This window comes from Saccopteryx bilineata, chromosome 4, assembly GCF_036850765.1.
Source record: "Saccopteryx bilineata isolate mSacBil1 chromosome 4, mSacBil1_pri_phased_curated, whole genome shotgun sequence".
NCBI classification, from domain to species: domain Eukaryota; kingdom Metazoa; phylum Chordata; class Mammalia; order Chiroptera; family Emballonuridae; genus Saccopteryx; species Saccopteryx bilineata.
Genome location: NC_089493.1, coordinates 180,860,185 through 180,877,283, shown reverse-complemented (window position 1 = coordinate 180,877,283; position 17,099 = coordinate 180,860,185). Strand labels below are relative to the sequence as shown.

At 47.7% G+C, this 17,099-nt stretch overlaps 1 protein-coding gene across 3 annotated transcripts in view; it reads right to left on the bottom strand.

Moving 5' to 3' along the window:
• The window catches only part of CYFIP2 (cytoplasmic FMR1 interacting protein 2), a 117,298-nt gene that overhangs the window by 96,473 nt on the left and 3,726 nt on the right, over window positions 1-17,099 (bottom strand). For all 3 annotated transcript variants that reach the window (XM_066273126.1, XM_066273124.1, XM_066273125.1), the window contains exons 2-3: window positions 3,390-3,529; window positions 1,247-1,336 (exon numbers count right to left, since the gene is read on the bottom strand). In XM_066273126.1, coding sequence (XP_066129223.1) covers window positions 1,247-1,336; window positions 3,390-3,506 — 207 coding nt within the window. In that variant the 5' untranslated portion in view covers window positions 3,507-3,529. The remainder of the gene's footprint in view (window positions 1-1,246; window positions 1,337-3,389; window positions 3,530-17,099) is intronic.

The window sequence follows — 17,099 nt, the reverse complement described above, 5'->3', positions numbered from 1 at the left end:
GCTCTAGGCCTCAGTTTTCTTATCCCTAAAATGGGGATAATGATGTCTTTGCAAGTCGCTGGGCTATTATAAGGGCCGAATGATATCACGTGTGAGCACACCTTATATACCTTAAAGTACCATATGTACGGTTATAAAGCAATGTGTATTTACGTATTTTATATGCACGCATATATAATACAAGGCCCTACTCAAAAGCCACTTCCTACATCAAGAGGTCTCCGCCAAGCACAAGGCCCCTTCAAAAACAAAGAGCCCTGTACTCTTCCCATGTCATTGACCTTTAATTGTGTGCATTTTTCTTTGTCTGTAAAGAGGAGTCTACAGCACAGGCTTTGCACAGATGGACCTGGGTTTAGCTGTCACGTGTCAGTGGCAGGACCCCATGTATTTACTTAACGTTTGTGGACTTTAGTTTATGCACTCTTTAAAATGCGTATTGTCATAGGACCTCACAGGGTGGAGGCGAGGACTGAGACAACGCATTTCACACACCTGCATAGAAAGTGTCTGATAAATGGGAAGCTTGTCTATTTCCCACTTGAGGCATTGAGAATCAAGACAGGCCCCTGTTTAGCCTTGCACGGCCCCCTCCCCAGCATTTAGCCCAGTCTCTGCAGGTACCGGGTGCACACTCTTTATACTGAATGGGAAGGGTATGGCAAGACAAGGTTTAAGAATATAGCTGATACGGTGAGAAAGGTCCACAGAGCCACGGGCACAGCCTGTGAACGAGGAGTCTGGAATTCTTCAAATTTCATTGCTGCAGGAGAATAAAATCCACGCAAGCCCAAGAGGGAAGGGGGGGGGTGTCCCTCACGAATGGGTCAGACACCTGACCCATAAGACAGCTGGTGAACGATTTAGGTCACCAGCATCCTCGAGTCAACAACATGTTATTCCAAAGCCACCGTCCCTTTGATGAGAAATCTTTTGTTTTGCCCAAGAGACAAAATTGCACACAGCCAGTAATCTATAAAGTATAAAACAAGGCAGGATCTAATCATATGTTAACCCCAAAGCCACAGAAGCTCAGGGGAGGGAAGAGTGGGGATAAAGTTGGGTACTAAAGGTGAGTAGGATTCGCGAAGCTGGATGGTACAGGAACCAGTCTGGCCCAAGACACGAGGTGGGCTTAAAGAGATGGGGCTGACCAAGGCAGGGCGTTCTTGGAATAGCAGGGCACACGGCCTGGGGTGAGAAGCTGCCCACAGCCCCCCGCCTTGGCGGGGCCACAGAGACTTACCATGCTGGAGTGCACCGTAGCCTGTTCAATGTACCGTGCAATGCCCGTGACAAACGCACTCCTGTCCTCGAAGTTTGTGTCAAAGTTAGCCTGTGGGAAGTGGAGGACAGGAACATTTGGTTATTGGAAAACAGGTCCAAGGTGGCTGGGTGCCCAGGGAATAAACTGCTGCCAACAAAGGCCACCAGTTCTCTGTGGAAAGCTGTGTCCACATCACCCTCTCATTTCCCCCCAAGAATCCCACTCTGGACCACACTGGGCAGGGGTCGCCCACAGACAGGGCCCACCGCCACTTCCTATCAGGTTCACCCCACATGCCCCGGAAGGAAATGCGTACGTACGTACGTACGCTTTACACACCTAACAGCTGTTGAGAGTTAAGATATGCACTGCTCTGTCCAGCAGTTGCAAAAATACTCACCTGAGGGTGCAGATACATATGGACAAGGATAGTAACTGCAGTATTTTTTGTGATAGAAAAAGCTGGAAATCATTCAAATGTCCATAAACAGAAAAAGGCTAAATAAATAATAGTATATCCATACAGTGGACTTATACATACGACATGATGGTTAAAAATAATGTGGTACCACTGTTGTATTGTCAGGGGAAAATATCCATAATAAAATTTTAAGTTAAAAAGAGCCAAATCATAGAGCAATATATAATATGGTACTCTTGTTATATTAAAATATATACACAGGCCCTGGCCAGTTGGCTCAGCGGTAGAGTGTCGGCCTGGCGTGCGGGGGACCCGGGTTTGATTCCCGGCCAGGGCACACAGGAGAAGCGCCCATTTGCTTCTCCACCCCCCACCCCCCTCCTTCCTCTCTGTCTCTCTCTTCCCCTCCCACAGCCAAGGATCCATTGGAGCAAAGATGGCCCGGGCGCTGGGGATGGCTCCTTGGCCTCTGCCCCAGGCGCTAGAGTGGCTCTGGTCGCAGCAGAGCAACGCCCCGGAGGGGCAGAGCATCGCCCCCTGGTGGGCAGGGCGTCGCCCCATGGTGGGCGTGCCGGGTGGATCCCGGTCGGGCGCATGCGGGAGTCTGTCTGACTGTCTCTCCCCGTTTCCAGCTTCAAAAACAAACAAACAAACAAAAAATAAATAAAATAAAATATATACACAGATATATGGTAAAAAAAAGGGTATGTGTGTATATATAGACAAAATTACAGGGAAATTTTTATTTGTTATACTTTTCTGTATTGGGTGTAATTTAAAAAGATACTTATATAACTAAAATTTTAATCTGGGTTAGAAAATGTGAATAAACAAAGTTTGTGAGTTAAACCTTCAGGCATAGACTAAAAAAAAGACATTCATAAATCTAACCTTTGAATAAAATTAAAAATATGTATTTATACTTAGTCTCATTTAGCAGCCCAAGAACATTCAAAAGGTCAAACACAGCTAAGAATTTCAAATGAACTTTTTCCTTCTTAGCATGGCATACTGGCCTGGCACACCCAGACCAGGGGCTATTTGCAGGGAAGAATCCAGCTGCACGACGCCCTTCCCTCTGTGCCCTGCTGACCACAGTTTTGAGTCATCTGATCATGGTTTAGCATAAGCTTACCCATCTCGGGCAAAAGCAAACAACTGTGACGGGCTTCCCTGAGCCATGAGCTGCTGTGGGGAGTTGAAGAGCTCTTCTCACATACATGAAGGAAAAGTAATTACCCAGGCCGGCTCTAGGGGTTTCTAAATTGCAATATTTAATTCATGAGGTCAGAGCTGCCAAAGCCTTTGGTTGGTGCTGCAGCAAGAACAGCCGGGAAGGTATCCGGGGTCAGAGCAGATCAACAAGCCTTCCCTGGGGAGGAGGAATAGCTCTGGTGTACATTTACTAGCTAATCGAGTCCTTATACTCTGCTTCACCAGGGCATCAGGGAGCCCATCAGCAGGGCCTTTCACCTGCTAGAGGCAGACCGCCCCCTTCCCTCTGCCTTCAGGACAAACCCTCTGAGTTCTCCAGCCCCTGAGTTCCCTAGCCCCGAATTCCCTAGGCCCGAGTTCCCTAGCCCCCGAATTCCCTAGGCCCTGAGTTCCCTAGCCCCCGAATTCCCTAGGCCCTGAGTTCCCTAGCCCCCGAATTCCCTAGGCCCCGAGTTCCCTAGGTCCCGGAGCACTGGGAGAATTTACCTGGTACATGATGGAGGAGGGTGGGGGCTCGATGCATGGCTGCTGGTCAGGGAGGGGCAGCTCCTCCAGCAGGTCCACGTTGGACAGGGCATCTTCCAGGGTGACGTGGGTGGTCATGGCTGCAGTGTCCGTAAGCCGCACTGAGGGTAAGGAAGAGCAGCACCGTGAACAACTTCAGGGACCTCAACAGATTTCTGTCCGCCTCACCCTGTCCAGGCTCCTCCCGGAGAATGAAGGGAGTTAATATGCACTGAGACCGCACTTGCTATTTCTTCACAAGGTGCCCTCAGCCTCAGCTGATTTTGAGGATCTCTTCGTACTTTACCAAGTTCCTTTATGTCTATTATCTCGGCTGAGTTGAACCACAACCCTCTGTGATCAGCACAGTAGCTGGTACCATCTCCACATAGCTGATGAAGAAACAAGGCTCAGGAGTTATGTGACACCCACACAACCACAGTGAGCAAGGGCAAAGGGCTTCAAATAATGCCTGATGCTTGGACACAGGCCATGGTCCGCACCCCTTTTTTGTTCTCTACGAGAATAGGCATCAGTTCCATGCTTAAACTATTGCATAGCACAAATATCCACGATTTCAACAGCCAAGATTGTCCACTTGAAACCAGAGCTTAGGTCTTACAAGTTAATTCAACTGGGACTGAAAAAAATCAGACTCCAGCAATATTCACTGACTTGCAAAAATGGAAGAGCCATCATCTTCCTTGGCCTGGGTGTGTTTTGTGAGCCTGCACCAAGCAAATCAGCCCTGAATGAACATTTTTTAGTGTCTGGGGTGCTGGCAGAGTACAGTGGCTTCGATGAGAACTAGCAAGCAGTAAAGCCAAAGATGATCTCAACAGCCTAGTTACTCAACTCAGCAAACCGAATACTCATTTCTCTTTCAAGCAAAAGTGAAATATTGATAAAAACCGATCATAATTTAAGCCATCAAGTTCTCCCAAACATGATCTCCTAAGTCACATTCACTGATTTCAGTGCAATATAAATCAGAAGTCAATAATGATAGCCCAAAACACCCCATACCTATAGAAGTGTATAAAAACACGCTTCAGGCCCTGGCCGGTTGGCTCAGCGGTAGAGCGTCGGCCTAGCGTGCAGAGGACCCAGGTTCGATTCCCGGCCAGGGCACACAGGAGAAGCGCCCATTTGCTTCCCCACCCCTCCGCCGCGCTTTCCTCTCTGTCTCTCTCTTCCCCTCCCGCAGCCAAGGCTCCATTGGAGCAAAGATGGCCCGGGCGCTGGGGATGGCTCTGTGGCCTCTGCCTCAGGCGCTCGAGTGGCTCTGGTCGCAACATGGCGACACCCAGGATGGGCAGAGCATCGCCCCCTGGTGGGCAGAGTGTCGCCCCATGGTGGGAGTGCCGGGTGGATCCCGGTCGGGCGCATACGGGAGTCTGTCTGACTGTCTCTCCCTGTTTCCAGCTTCAGAAAAATGAAAAAAAAAAAAACAAAAAAACACGCTTCAAGGTAGCTAAAGAGGAATTTGAATAGAAATTACAAAGAGAGCACGAATAAATGTCTTAAATACATTTGGTAGAAAATAGAAAAATGGAACTAAGTGAACTGAATTTTCTATTCCAAATCTAAAAAAAGAATAAAAATCAACCCAAAGCAATGAGAATGCTGGGATTGGTAACACAAAAGCAGACATATATGAAACAAGGAACGAAGCAAACCAAAACAAACAGCAGACACAAATCTACAGACTGAGTTTTATAAGATTAAAGATAAGCTAACCCTTTAGCACATTTGACAGTAAGGAAACAAAGAGAGGCCCACTGTGCTATCAGAGCAGCCCCCCCTTTGACCCCCAACCACAAGGAGGTGTGGGACATGCTTAGGGCAGGAGTACTATGAGTGTCCAGAGGCCAGACTTGGCCTCCTCACTAGGAAATGCAGTGTCAGATTCCAGGGGAGAAGGGGACCAGGGACATGAGAATCAGGTCTAGGGGCTGAAACAGTCGGAGTGTCGTGTACTCAACTTCCTGCCCCTGAACTAGTGTCTGCGTTAGGCCTACAGCTGGGAGGGAGGACAGATGGGGCTGCGAGCAGCTAACTACGATTCACACTTCGCTGAGTTTGCAACACGCCTCCCTGTCACGCACTATGGCAACAGTCGAGACCACATCCAATGAGGGCGCAGGGAAGCTCAGAAGGGACTTCTCCCTCTGCCCTTTGCAGGCCCTTGCCCTCACCAAGTGGTTTCAGGCCCTCCCCACACCTATGCTTCTTCCTCTTCTCTCTCCTGCATTGCGTGGCATTCAGTTTCACAGCAAACCCATTTCCAGTCCACAAAACAAGATGGCCTTTTTTCTTACATTAAGTCCATTTTGCAGAAGCGGGCTAATGATTTTATGGGGCATGACGATCTACCAGCCCAAAAGCCCTGAGCACGCTCTTTATGAATTCAAGTAATAATGATAACAACAATAAAATGAAACATCTTTTTAGCCCTCACTCTGTATCAGACACTCTGCCAAACACTTGACTATTTCAATCTTGTATCAGCCCTATACAAGTAGGTATTGTGATTATTCCCATTTTACAGATGATCAAACAGAAACTCAGAATGTAAGCAGTTGCACAAGGTCAAGTGTTGGCAGTCGGCGGAGCTGTGGTTAGAACCTAGGTCTGTCCTATAAAAAAGACCTAGATACAGCCTGGCCAGGTGGTGGCAAAGTGGATAGAGCATCAGTCTGGGATGTGGAGGACCCAGGTTCAAGACCCCGAGGTCACCAGCTTCAGCGCGGGCTCATCTGGTTTGAGCAAAGCTTACCAGCTTGGACCCAAGTTTGCTGGCTCGAGCAAGGGGTCACTCGGTCTGCTGAAGGCCCATGGTCAAGGCAGATATGAGAAAGCAATTAATGAACTAAGGTGTTGCAAAGAAAAACTGATGATTGATGCTTCTCATCTCTCCGTTCCTGTCTGTCTGTCCCTGTCTATCCCTCTTTCTGACTCTCGCTCTGTCTCTGTAAAAAAAAATAATAATAATAAAAAATAAAAATAAAAAGACCTAGATACAGCTATTCATCTATAACTACCGGGGTTGTGGCAAAGGACCCAGGAGGCAGCTTCCGCTGGACAAAGATGGCATAACGTGAGCACCACCCAGCATAACTCAGGGGACCTGAAACAACACCAAGTGTGTTCAGCTATGAGATCATAAAGACATTAAATAAAAACTTGGGTTTTATTACTTTCTTACTGTTGGAGGATGACTGTGAACCAACATTTATGTTGAAAATCAATGAATAAAAGGAAAGAAGCACAAACTATACCACCGGAAAGTCAAATTGCAGAAGAGAGGGGTGCTTCGCTCTATAAAGTTCTTTCTCTGTTTCTCCCAGAAATAGTAACAGAATTAAAATATTCCAGTTTTCCAACCCCTAATAAACAAATGAATGTAGGTGCTGACCATCAACTATTACTAAATGAAAGAATCAGACAGTATGTGTCTCCTCACGTAAAACAAGCCATCACTTTATGAAGAATGCTGGACTGGAAACAAAAAAACTTGAATCAAATCAAGCCTTCGATACCAACTTACAGGAAATACAGAAGATGGAAGGACACATTAAAATATGCCACAGTGATGTAATCCGTAAAATATAACCTGTGGGAAACTGTTAGATAAATGACTCAATGCTTTCAGTAAATAAATTACAAGAAAAAAAAAAAGATGGAGGAGGAAGCTATAAATTATAATATAAGACCTTACCTGGATCCTATTCCAAACACACCACCATAAAAGTAAAATGATCACATTTATAAGAAAACTGCAGAATTAACGCAGATTTTAGATACTTGAGACTATATTAAAAATAGGGTTATTTTTTTTAGATGTGATAATATTATTGCAGTTATGTTTTAAAGGAGTTCTTATCTTCTAGAAATACCTACTAAAATGTGGATAAAAGGTTACAGGTGTTCGTTTCCAAATGATGCTAGATGAGGGAAGGGTGGGAAGTAGTGTTGAAATTTCCCATTAAAGCCACCCCAGTTCAGTTCCAGTTCTAATCTATCTTCCCTGACTGCCACCTGCTGTGACCTCTCCCCTCTCCTTTCTCCTATAAACTGAGTTTCCTCTGGGCTTTGCAGACATCAAAATACTCATTCACCAGAATAATCCTTCAGGTTTCCTGCTTGAACACAATAATAACCCTGCACTTCCTTCGAAGGGACTCCTGAGTGAACAGTCCACAAAGCCAGCAAGTTAGGAGTCTTTATTTTGTTAACGCAACTTTTCTTTTCTCCGTGTAAATACAGCTTCTCTGATGGATTTCTCTGCGTGTTTGCAGATCACTCACTGGAAGTCAGATGTTATTAACTCAAGTGCTGAAAGTTGCTGCCAACTCCACATCAACCAGGAAGAAAAACCGCACTGGAAATTTTAACAGAGGTATACATGGAAGTAAGTCCTTTTCTGGCCCGCGTGTCCTGCCTGTTATGCAATGCTTTTCCAAATGAAAAGCATTCTTTCTATTCAGGCTATGAGCACATGGCCATTTTGTCATTTTAGAAAAGAAATTAATAAAATATTTAAAAATGAACAGTGTTCTGGGAACATCGTTTGCCAGCTATAGCCGCCACCTCTTAGGGTGAGGTATTCACGGCATATTTAAATTCCACATCTTCATAACAAGCTTCGCACGCAGTGGCCTGGAGTCACCGAGACAAGTAACAACATTGGACTTATTGGCAATTTGCTTGTGAGAAGGGTTTCAGGCCCCACCCCGCCCAAGGCTGAGATGACTGACAAGCCTGAGCACGAGGAGGAGACCCCACACATGCAGGACAGTGGCTCGGAGAACCTGGCTTTGGGAATACAAGCTGATTACCCACACCCCAAACCTTGCCGCTATGTAAGCAAACGACTTGCGTGGCACTGTCTGTCCACAGGGAAAGTGGAAAAAGTAAGGTGTTTTTACTGAACTAGAATACTAGGTTAAGTACAGTGGTTTAAGCTTGAGCTGTGGGCTCAAATCCATTGCCACCTGCCACTTACTGGCTATATAACCATAAGCATATATGCAACACCTCTGAGCTGCAGCTTCTTTATCTGCCAAAGGGCACTAATTAATACCAGTCCCTGCCCTCAGCGACTTATTCAGAGAGTTACATGACACTATGGCATGTGGAATGCTTTGCCCAGTAGCAGGAAGAGAGTAAGTACCTGGGAAATGTAACTAGTCAGGAGGCCTCTTTTTAATAGAGTGAATGAATGAATGAAACCCTGCAACGACTCTTCTACAAAAAGGGAAGGCGTTATTACCACACTGCTGTCTCAGTTCTCTAGAGCTTTCTTATTGACTTCCTCAATCACAGCCACCCCCAGGTTTGAGAAAGGCAGGTGTTATTTTGGCTGTTTTTTCTAAGGAGGGCATGGTGTCACTGAGAAGTGAAAATGTCCATTCCAGGTCACCGGTTAGCTAGTGGCCGAGCGAGGGCAGAAAGGTGATAGCTTGACTCCCAGTTCTGCGCCCTTTCTTCTAGACCACACCTACTTTTGTACTTTTATGAAAGGTACCAAGCACTTTCCTTTCCTTTCTCCTCCAGTTTGGCTGCCTTTTCCTTCCTCAAGACGAACAAGGCTTCGACAAGCTAGAAAGATTTGGTAACTGTCACCTCTGGGTTTCACGGACCCAAGAGGCCAGGAAATATTGTCCCTGTCCCTGAAAATCTCTCCAGCTAGAAAGCAACTAAAATAAATGAGTAAAAATAAATTTTAAAAATATATACTTACATATACAATATAATATTATATAAGTAAATAAATATAAAAATGTTAAAAGGAGGCTTAGATGGTCCCCTTTTAAAATAATTTTTTAATTTTTACTTTTCAGAAGTTTGAAGCAGGGAGGCAGTCAGACAGACTCTCACACGCGCCCGACCGGGATCTACCCGGCATGCCCACCAGGGGGGCAATGCTCAGCCCCTCTGAGGCCTTGCTCCGTTTCTGCAGGAGCCATTCTAGCACCTGAGGTGGAGGCCACAGAGCCATCCTCAGTGCCCAGGCCACCTTTGCTCCAATGGAGCCTTGGCTGTAGGAAAGGAAGAGAGAGATAGAGAGGAAGGAGAGGGGGAAGGGTAGAGAAGCAGATGGGCGCTTCTACTGTGTGCCCTGGCTGGGAATCGAACCCAAGACTTCCACAGGCTGGTCCGATGCTCTACCGCTGAGCCAACCGGCCAGGGCCAAAATAATTTTTTAAAGCAGCATTTGACTGAAAAAGGAAAAAAATGCCAAGAAGAACTTTGGAATTTAGCCAGCTTTTCCATCACGGGTGTGAGCTGGGTGTGTCTGGAGCTTGTGTGGGGACTCGGGTTTGCCATGACAGGTTACAGCTCCATGGGCCATGGTGTTGCCCTTTAGCTGAGCTGTTATACACATCAGAGCTTCTTCCTGGATGTGGCGGGCCAAGCAGGGACAGTCACTTGTGTACCTCTCATAAGACTTACACAGAGTGCATCAAAAGGACCATGTAGGGGCCCTGGCTGGTTGGCTCAGCAGTAGAGCGTCGGCCTAGCGTGCGGAGGACCCGGGTTCGATTCCCGGCCAGGGCACATAGGAGAAGCGCCCATTTGCTTCTCCACCCCTCCGCCGCGCTTTCCTCTCTGTCTCTCTCTTCCCCTCCCGCAGCCAAGGCTCCATTGGAGCAAGGATGGCCCGGGCGCTGGGCATGGCTCTGTGGCCTCTGCCTCAGGCACTAGAGTGGCTCTGGTCGCAATATGGCTACGCCCAGGATGGGCAGAGCATCGCCCCCTGGGGGGCAGAGCACCGCCCCTGGTGGGCGTGCCGGGTGGATCCCGGTCGGGCGCATGTGGGAGTCTGTCTGACTGTCTCTCCCTGTTTCCAGCTTCAGAAAAATGAAAAAAAAAAAAAAAAAAAAAAAAAAAAAAAGGACCATGTAGCTTATTCTGAGCAGACTGGCAGTGAAGAGTTCTACAGGAACACTCTTCTTACCCAGTCGTCAGACCTTGTGGCTCCAAACCCCACCGGAGCAACCTGAAGCCACCTGCCGAGTATTACCTGGACCCAAGCTGTAAACACAGCCCCAGGTTAGAAGCAGCCCGGCCACTAAGGGCAGCACACCTCCCGGTGGCGTGTGCAGAGGGGACAGAGCCATACAAGGTGCACAGGAACCGCACAGGTGTGGGAGTCTCAGCCATGGGGTGTGAGAGTGACAGCTCTCCACATTTCCACAGCCTACAGAAGTATCACCGATACCACGCTTCACAACAGAACTCAACATATTTCATATGTTGCCAGGATGACTCCAGAGCTGGAGGGACCTGAGAACATGGTTTCCTCCTAATGTAGCCTTTCTGGCCTCCCCATCTGAGTCCACTTTCTTCCCTCATTCTCCCTGAACCCACTATGCTCCTCCTTCTTTCATGGCTTCTATTGTATTTTATTACACAGTTTACCATATTCTCTCCCCTGACCTAAACAAGAAACTCCTTGAGGGCAGGCACTGTGTCTAACTCAGACCCAGCTCCCAGCGCAGTGCTAACTACACATTTATACCTTGATTTAACTCTATGTTTAATGAGTGGATGACCAATGAACCCAAAACCTCAACAAAGGCATTGCTATGTCTAAGACACCAGGTTTTTCAAAGTGGGGGAGGAGGAGAAGGAATGTAAATAGCAAGAACGCTGTTTATACTTGAGAAAGAATGCTATCACAGGGGCTCACATTCAAGCACTCCAAGTAAAAAGTTTCCATACTTTCGTAAACAGTTATCTACGAAAGAAGATCTCTTCATCATTGCGTGTGCTGATTCCACTCCTTCAAGGCCCCGCCCCTCCCTGATGTGACTGCTCCCTCCTTGGAACTCCCTGGGCTCACCAGCAGTGTTGGTGGGGATGCAAAGTGGGAACCCCCGCACATTGCTGGAAGGAACGTGAAATAATACAGCCACTCTGAAAAACAGCTTGGCAGTTCCTCAAATTTTAAAACATAGCATTCCCAGATAATCCAGCAATTCCACTCCTAGCTGTATCCCCAAGAGGAATGAAAATAGACATCCACACTAAAACCTGTACGTAAATGTTCATAGCAGCATTATTTGTAAGAGCCCAAAAAGTGGAGACAACTCAAATGCCCATCAACTGATGAGTGGACACATAAAATATGGCATAGCTATACAATGGAATATTAGTCAGTGATGAAAAGGAATGGAGTATGGATTTATGTTATAACACAGATGAATTCTGAAAATATCTGTGACTAAGTAAAAAAAAAGCACAATGCTTTTTAAAAGGAAATGTCCAGAACAGGCAAATCTATAGTGACATAAAGTAGATCAGCAGTGGCCTAGGCTGGGTGTGGGGGTCAGGGGGTAACAGGTGTACTGCTGAAGGGCACGAGGTTTCTTTCTGGGGTGACGAAAATGTTACAAACTGATCATGATGATGATTGCGTAACTCCATGAATATACGAAAAATTACTGAGCTGTACGTTTTAAAGTGGGTAAATTGTATAGTGTGTGAACGATATCTCAACAAAGTCGTTACTAAAAGTTAGTATTTGTATGACTACTTTGGGAAATTTGGGGTCCACGAGCAGGAGTGGTGCAGAGTGACAGAGCGGGAGCTTGGGGAGTTGGACACCGCCTCTCAAACAGAGACTATGTTGAATAAAAAGTGGACACACCCACCCTAACCGCAAGGGGCAGACTCCTAGGCTGTACGGTGAGCTGGACCACCTCCAGGCAGGGCCCGAGCTAGGCCCCTCCCCCCCCCCTGTGTTTGTGGCACTGCCACCTGTCAGGTCCTGGGCAGCCCCAGTCAGGAGGGGGACTTCTCAGGCAATGAACACCTCTGAGGTAGAGTGACGGGCTTGATGAGAAGACGGGTCTCACGCTCTCCTCCTCCGACCGGAGCTCTCTTTCTGAGGCTGAGCGATGCTAAGGACTTGTGTGCATGACCACCTGGCTAGTTAAAGACCACACTGGGGCTAATACTGCAACTTCCCGGGGAGACACGGGGGCCTGACACAGTAATAGATACGACAGACTGTAAGAGAAAAAGGGGACTAGGAGAGTGAGTAGGGCCTGGGGGGATGAATTCTAATTCTGCAATAAAACTAAAAAGCAAAGTAGGAAGGGAGACATAACCCAAGGACATTACTTGGCTCTCCCATGATCATCATTTCCATGTCTTAATAATGTGGACACTTCAAACAGGACTTAGGTTAAAATAGAGCTCTTTCTGTATTGGGAGATGGGGGCAGGGGCGGGCGGGGGATGGTGTAGGAAAGGGAAATCTTCATCCATCACAGCAGGAAGTAATCAGACAATGCACAGAACAGATAAATCAAGAAAACAGCGGCATAGGCATATCATTTAGAGATCTGGAGGTAACTACTGGGGGAAAAAATGGTGAGTTAAAAGCGGCAGCCTCTGGGGGGAGGTGGGCACTGAACGGTTGTTTTGCATTGTGAGTCTTTCAATAGTATTTGATTTTCTTAAAGCATGTGCATGTATTGCTTTGATTAAAGTTTTAAAATTTACTTTATTATTTATTTATATTTTTTTTTTATTTTTTTTATTTTTTTTTTAATTTTTTTTTCATTTTTCTGAAGCTGGAAACAGGGAGAGACAGTCAGACAGACTCCCGCATGCGCCCGACCGGGATCCACCCGGAACGCCCACCAGGGGCGATGCTCTGCCCACCAGGGGGCGATGCTCTGCCCCTCCGGGGGGTCGCCATGTTGGGACCAGAGCCACTCTAGCGCCTGAGGCAGAGGCCACAGAGCCATCCCCAGCGCCCGGGCCATCTTTGCTCCAATGGAGCCTTGGCTGCGGGAGGGGAAGAGAGAGACAGAGAGGAAAGTGCGGCGGAGGGGTGGAGAAGCAAATGGGCGCTTCTCCTGTGTGCCCTGGCCGGGAATCGAACCCGGGTCCTCCGCACGCTAGGCCGATGCTCTACCGCTGAGCCAACCGGCCAGGGCCTTAAAATTTACTTTAAAAGACAACAACCCAAGGCCTCCTTTGTAGCAGTCCAGACATCTGGCTGGTCCCCAGCACAGCCTCCAGACAGTCTTCGCTACGCAAGGGCCTCTCTTTGGGTCTTCTGGGACCAGAGGCCCTGTCACATGCAGCTTCTCTCCACACAGGGGATCTGAGGTCAGAGCAGAGAAGGCCAAGACCATCAGCCTGGACTGGGGCCCCTCGCGAAGGCCTACCTTCTTCCTTGTTAACAGCGAAAAAGAAGGTCCTGGTGGGGCTAGAGGACTTGCAGCTGCATGTGCTGCTTTCCTCTGATGCTTCCTGTGCTGTCAGGGCTGAGAAGGCCTTTCTGTTGATCACCCAGCCAGGCAGACCCCATCCTCCTGGGTGGGGAGGTCATGCCACCAAAGGCGGCTTGCTGATTTGCTCGCACTGGGGCCTGTGACAAACCACTACAGGAGGGGCACCCATGTGATTTTTATCTGCAGAGAGGAGCCGTCCCTCAGAGGCACCTGCTACAACTCGGAAAGGGAAGCCACTGCACCCACTGGGGAAACAAAGAACGAAACTTCAGGTGTGGCCACCAGATCGGAGCACAGGGACCTCAGCTCCCTCGATGCGGAACTGCAACTCCAAGGTGGCTCGCCTGAAGGCTGACTTAGGCCCTGAAGTCACATTGTCACTCACTCCAAGAGGGAAACGTCTCTGTGACTGTAAAATATGGAGGGTGGCCTGGTAGTGGTTCTCAGCCATGACGTCAAAAGCTCTGTGGTGAAGGTTGTGGCGACTTGTCTTAATAATGGTTCAAGGAGTGAGGTTTGCAAAGAAGGAGCTCTTTATTGTGTATGAAGGAGGGCTCAAAGTCTTCCCATGACATCATTGCTTGTATGTTCATCTCTTTACTTAAGGGGGAGAAAATAGGCTAGAGTTGGGAAGGGGACAGGCTATCGGTATGTCAATATTGCCCGTTAAATGCACTAAAAAAAAAAGGCAAAACCAAAAGCAACCAGTGAGGAATCACTGGATTGAACCTCTCTCTTCAATTCAAAAGCAAATGACTCCGCCTATGGATAGCACACTCCATCCCAAGGGCCTCCCTAAGGATCACATTTCCCGAGGAGGAATATCCACTGTGGCCAGGGTGTTTAGGGTGCCACAAACCTGCCCATGGGCATTCTTGCTTTGTGCCTCTTCTCCAAGTCTCTCCACTCCCTACTGGGCTGTTTTCTCGCTTTCTCGATCTTACCCTTGACTATTGTCAAGACCTAATTCAAGATAGATCGCCTCCATGAAGGAATATCCAGACGAACTCCACCACAACCTGCATTTCTCTGGTTTCCTACAGCACTCACAGCCTAGAGTCATCACTTCCTACTGCATTATAAACTGCTTTATATTTTACTATTTAATTGGATCACCCAAAGTTATCTTTTTGGAGAGTTTGACCCCTATATCAACTAGCACAGAGTTGGGCTTTCCTTGTTTAATTGATTTTTCATGAACGGTTTGTTGAATGCATGGGCCAATGGCCAAAATTATGTCTTCTAGTTAAAAAAAATACAAAATTACGCCCTGGCCGGTTGGCTCAGCGGTAGAGCGTCGGCCTAGCGTGCGGAGGATCCGGGTTCGATTCCCGGCCAGGGCACATAGGAGAAGCGCCCATTTGCTTCTCCACCCCTCCGCTGCGCTTTCCTCTCTGTCTCTCTCTTCCCCTCCCGCAGCCAAGGCTCCATTGGAGCAAAGATGGCCCGGGCGCTGGGTATGGCTCTGTGGCCTCTGCCTCAGGCGCTAGAGTGGCTCTGGTCGCAATATGGCGACGCCCAGGATGGGCAGAGCATCGCCCCCTGGTGGGCAGAGCATCGCCCCTGGTGGGCGTGCCGGGTGGATCCCGGTCGGGCGCATGCGGGAGTCTGTCTGACTGTCTCTCCCTGTTTCCAGCTTCAGAAAAATGAAAGAAAAAAAAAATACAAAATTTAATGTTTTGAGTCATACAAACGTTCATGTACGTCCTCATGCCTCCTGACCATCCAGGGTACGATCGTACAAAAATTTTTATTTTAAAAATGTATAAGGCAACATTAAACAAAGGCAAATGCATGTTCTTCTTGTTTCCATTAATTGGTTATCAAACATATGATTTTAAGTTAATAAAACTGTAACTGGGCCCTGGCCGGTTGGCTCAGTGGTAGAGCGTTGGCCTGGTGTGTAGGAGTCCCGGGTTCAATTCCCGGCCAGGGCACACAGGAGAAGCGTCCATCTACTTCTCCACCCCTCCCCCTCTCCTTCTTCTCTGTCTCTCTCTTCACCTCCCGCAGCCGAGGCTCCATTGGAGCAAAGTTGGCCTGGGCGCTGAGGATGGCTCCATGGCCTCTGCCTCAGGTGCTAGAATGGCTCTGGTTGCAACAGAGCAACGCCCCAGATGGGCAGAGCATTGCCCCCCTGGTGGGCATGCCGGGTGGATCTGGGTCAGGCGCATGTGGGAGTCTGACTGCCTCCCCATTTCCAACTTCAGAAAAAACAAAACAAAACTGTAGCTGGAATTAATATCATTTTTTGAAAAACAAAACAAAACAAAAAAAAACAACTCACTCCCAGGGGTCAGTGAGCATGAAGAATACTCACTACTCGAAGGGTTAAAACATCATGGTCCTCTAGGTACCATATCTAAGTAAGTCTGTAAGAATCTGAAGAGACCTTTAGAAAATTCTTCTGCCATACAGTTTCCACCTCAAACCATACAAAGCAGAACCTCACTGTCCTTCCCCATGGGAAAAGAGCATCATTGGAGGTTGGTGGCTGACCCTCGGTTTTGAATTCCTGTCTCACCAGTTATATAGACCTTGCCAAAATCGATCTTAAAGCACCACATCTTAATAGCACAAATCAAACCCGTTCTCAGGTATCCCTTCACTTAATACTGAGTTATCGAGTGTCCGCAGTGAGGGTCAGCCTGCCGACGCTCTCTGATTTTGGCCAGGCCTTCAGTGAAGTGAGACAATCCTCTCATTCATTCCCAGTTGATTTCCTATTCCACCCCCAGAGGCAGCTGCTCCAGAGCTCCGGAAGTTTCTTGAACTTTGCTAACCACTCCACCACCTTCACTGTCTGCAGAAGACCTCATCTCCTGCCTAGTTTAGAAGACAGGGACCACACCACAGAAACATACTAATCATCTCTCTGTTCCGGGAAGAGACTGGAGTCTGAGCTCTGCTGCTCTCAGGTGACAGCGTGATGACGCAAACACAAAATCCGAAGGTCTGCTGATAAAGTCATTACTGGGTCCTTCTCAGGCATCTCTCTGGAAGGCCACAGATGCCACTCAGCCAGAAAGATCCCTGCAAGAAATTCTGCCTGAACCCTTCTCAAAACAATTTCTCTTAAGAATGTGCATTCAATTTGTTTTCTCCTCTGTCACCAGTACCCAAGAAGTATGGCCTGAATGGTCATCCTTTGAGAAACATCACACACAGCCCTCAGCATAATGGCCATGGCTAGAAAGCCGATATCCAAATTCTTTGCATCCTGGGAGGCGTCCCACACCCACTGACTGCGATCTGAACTGTCTTTGTACAGACAAGGCCATCCAGGGGCCCTGACCAAATCTGTGAATCACAAAATGCCTTTCAGTTTCCCTTTGGCGCGATGGTACAGAGAGGCCAAAGATTTGTCCTCATAAATTGACACACAATATAGAATTAATAAATTGTCCCTTTAGGAATGGAGGGCAGCCATCCAA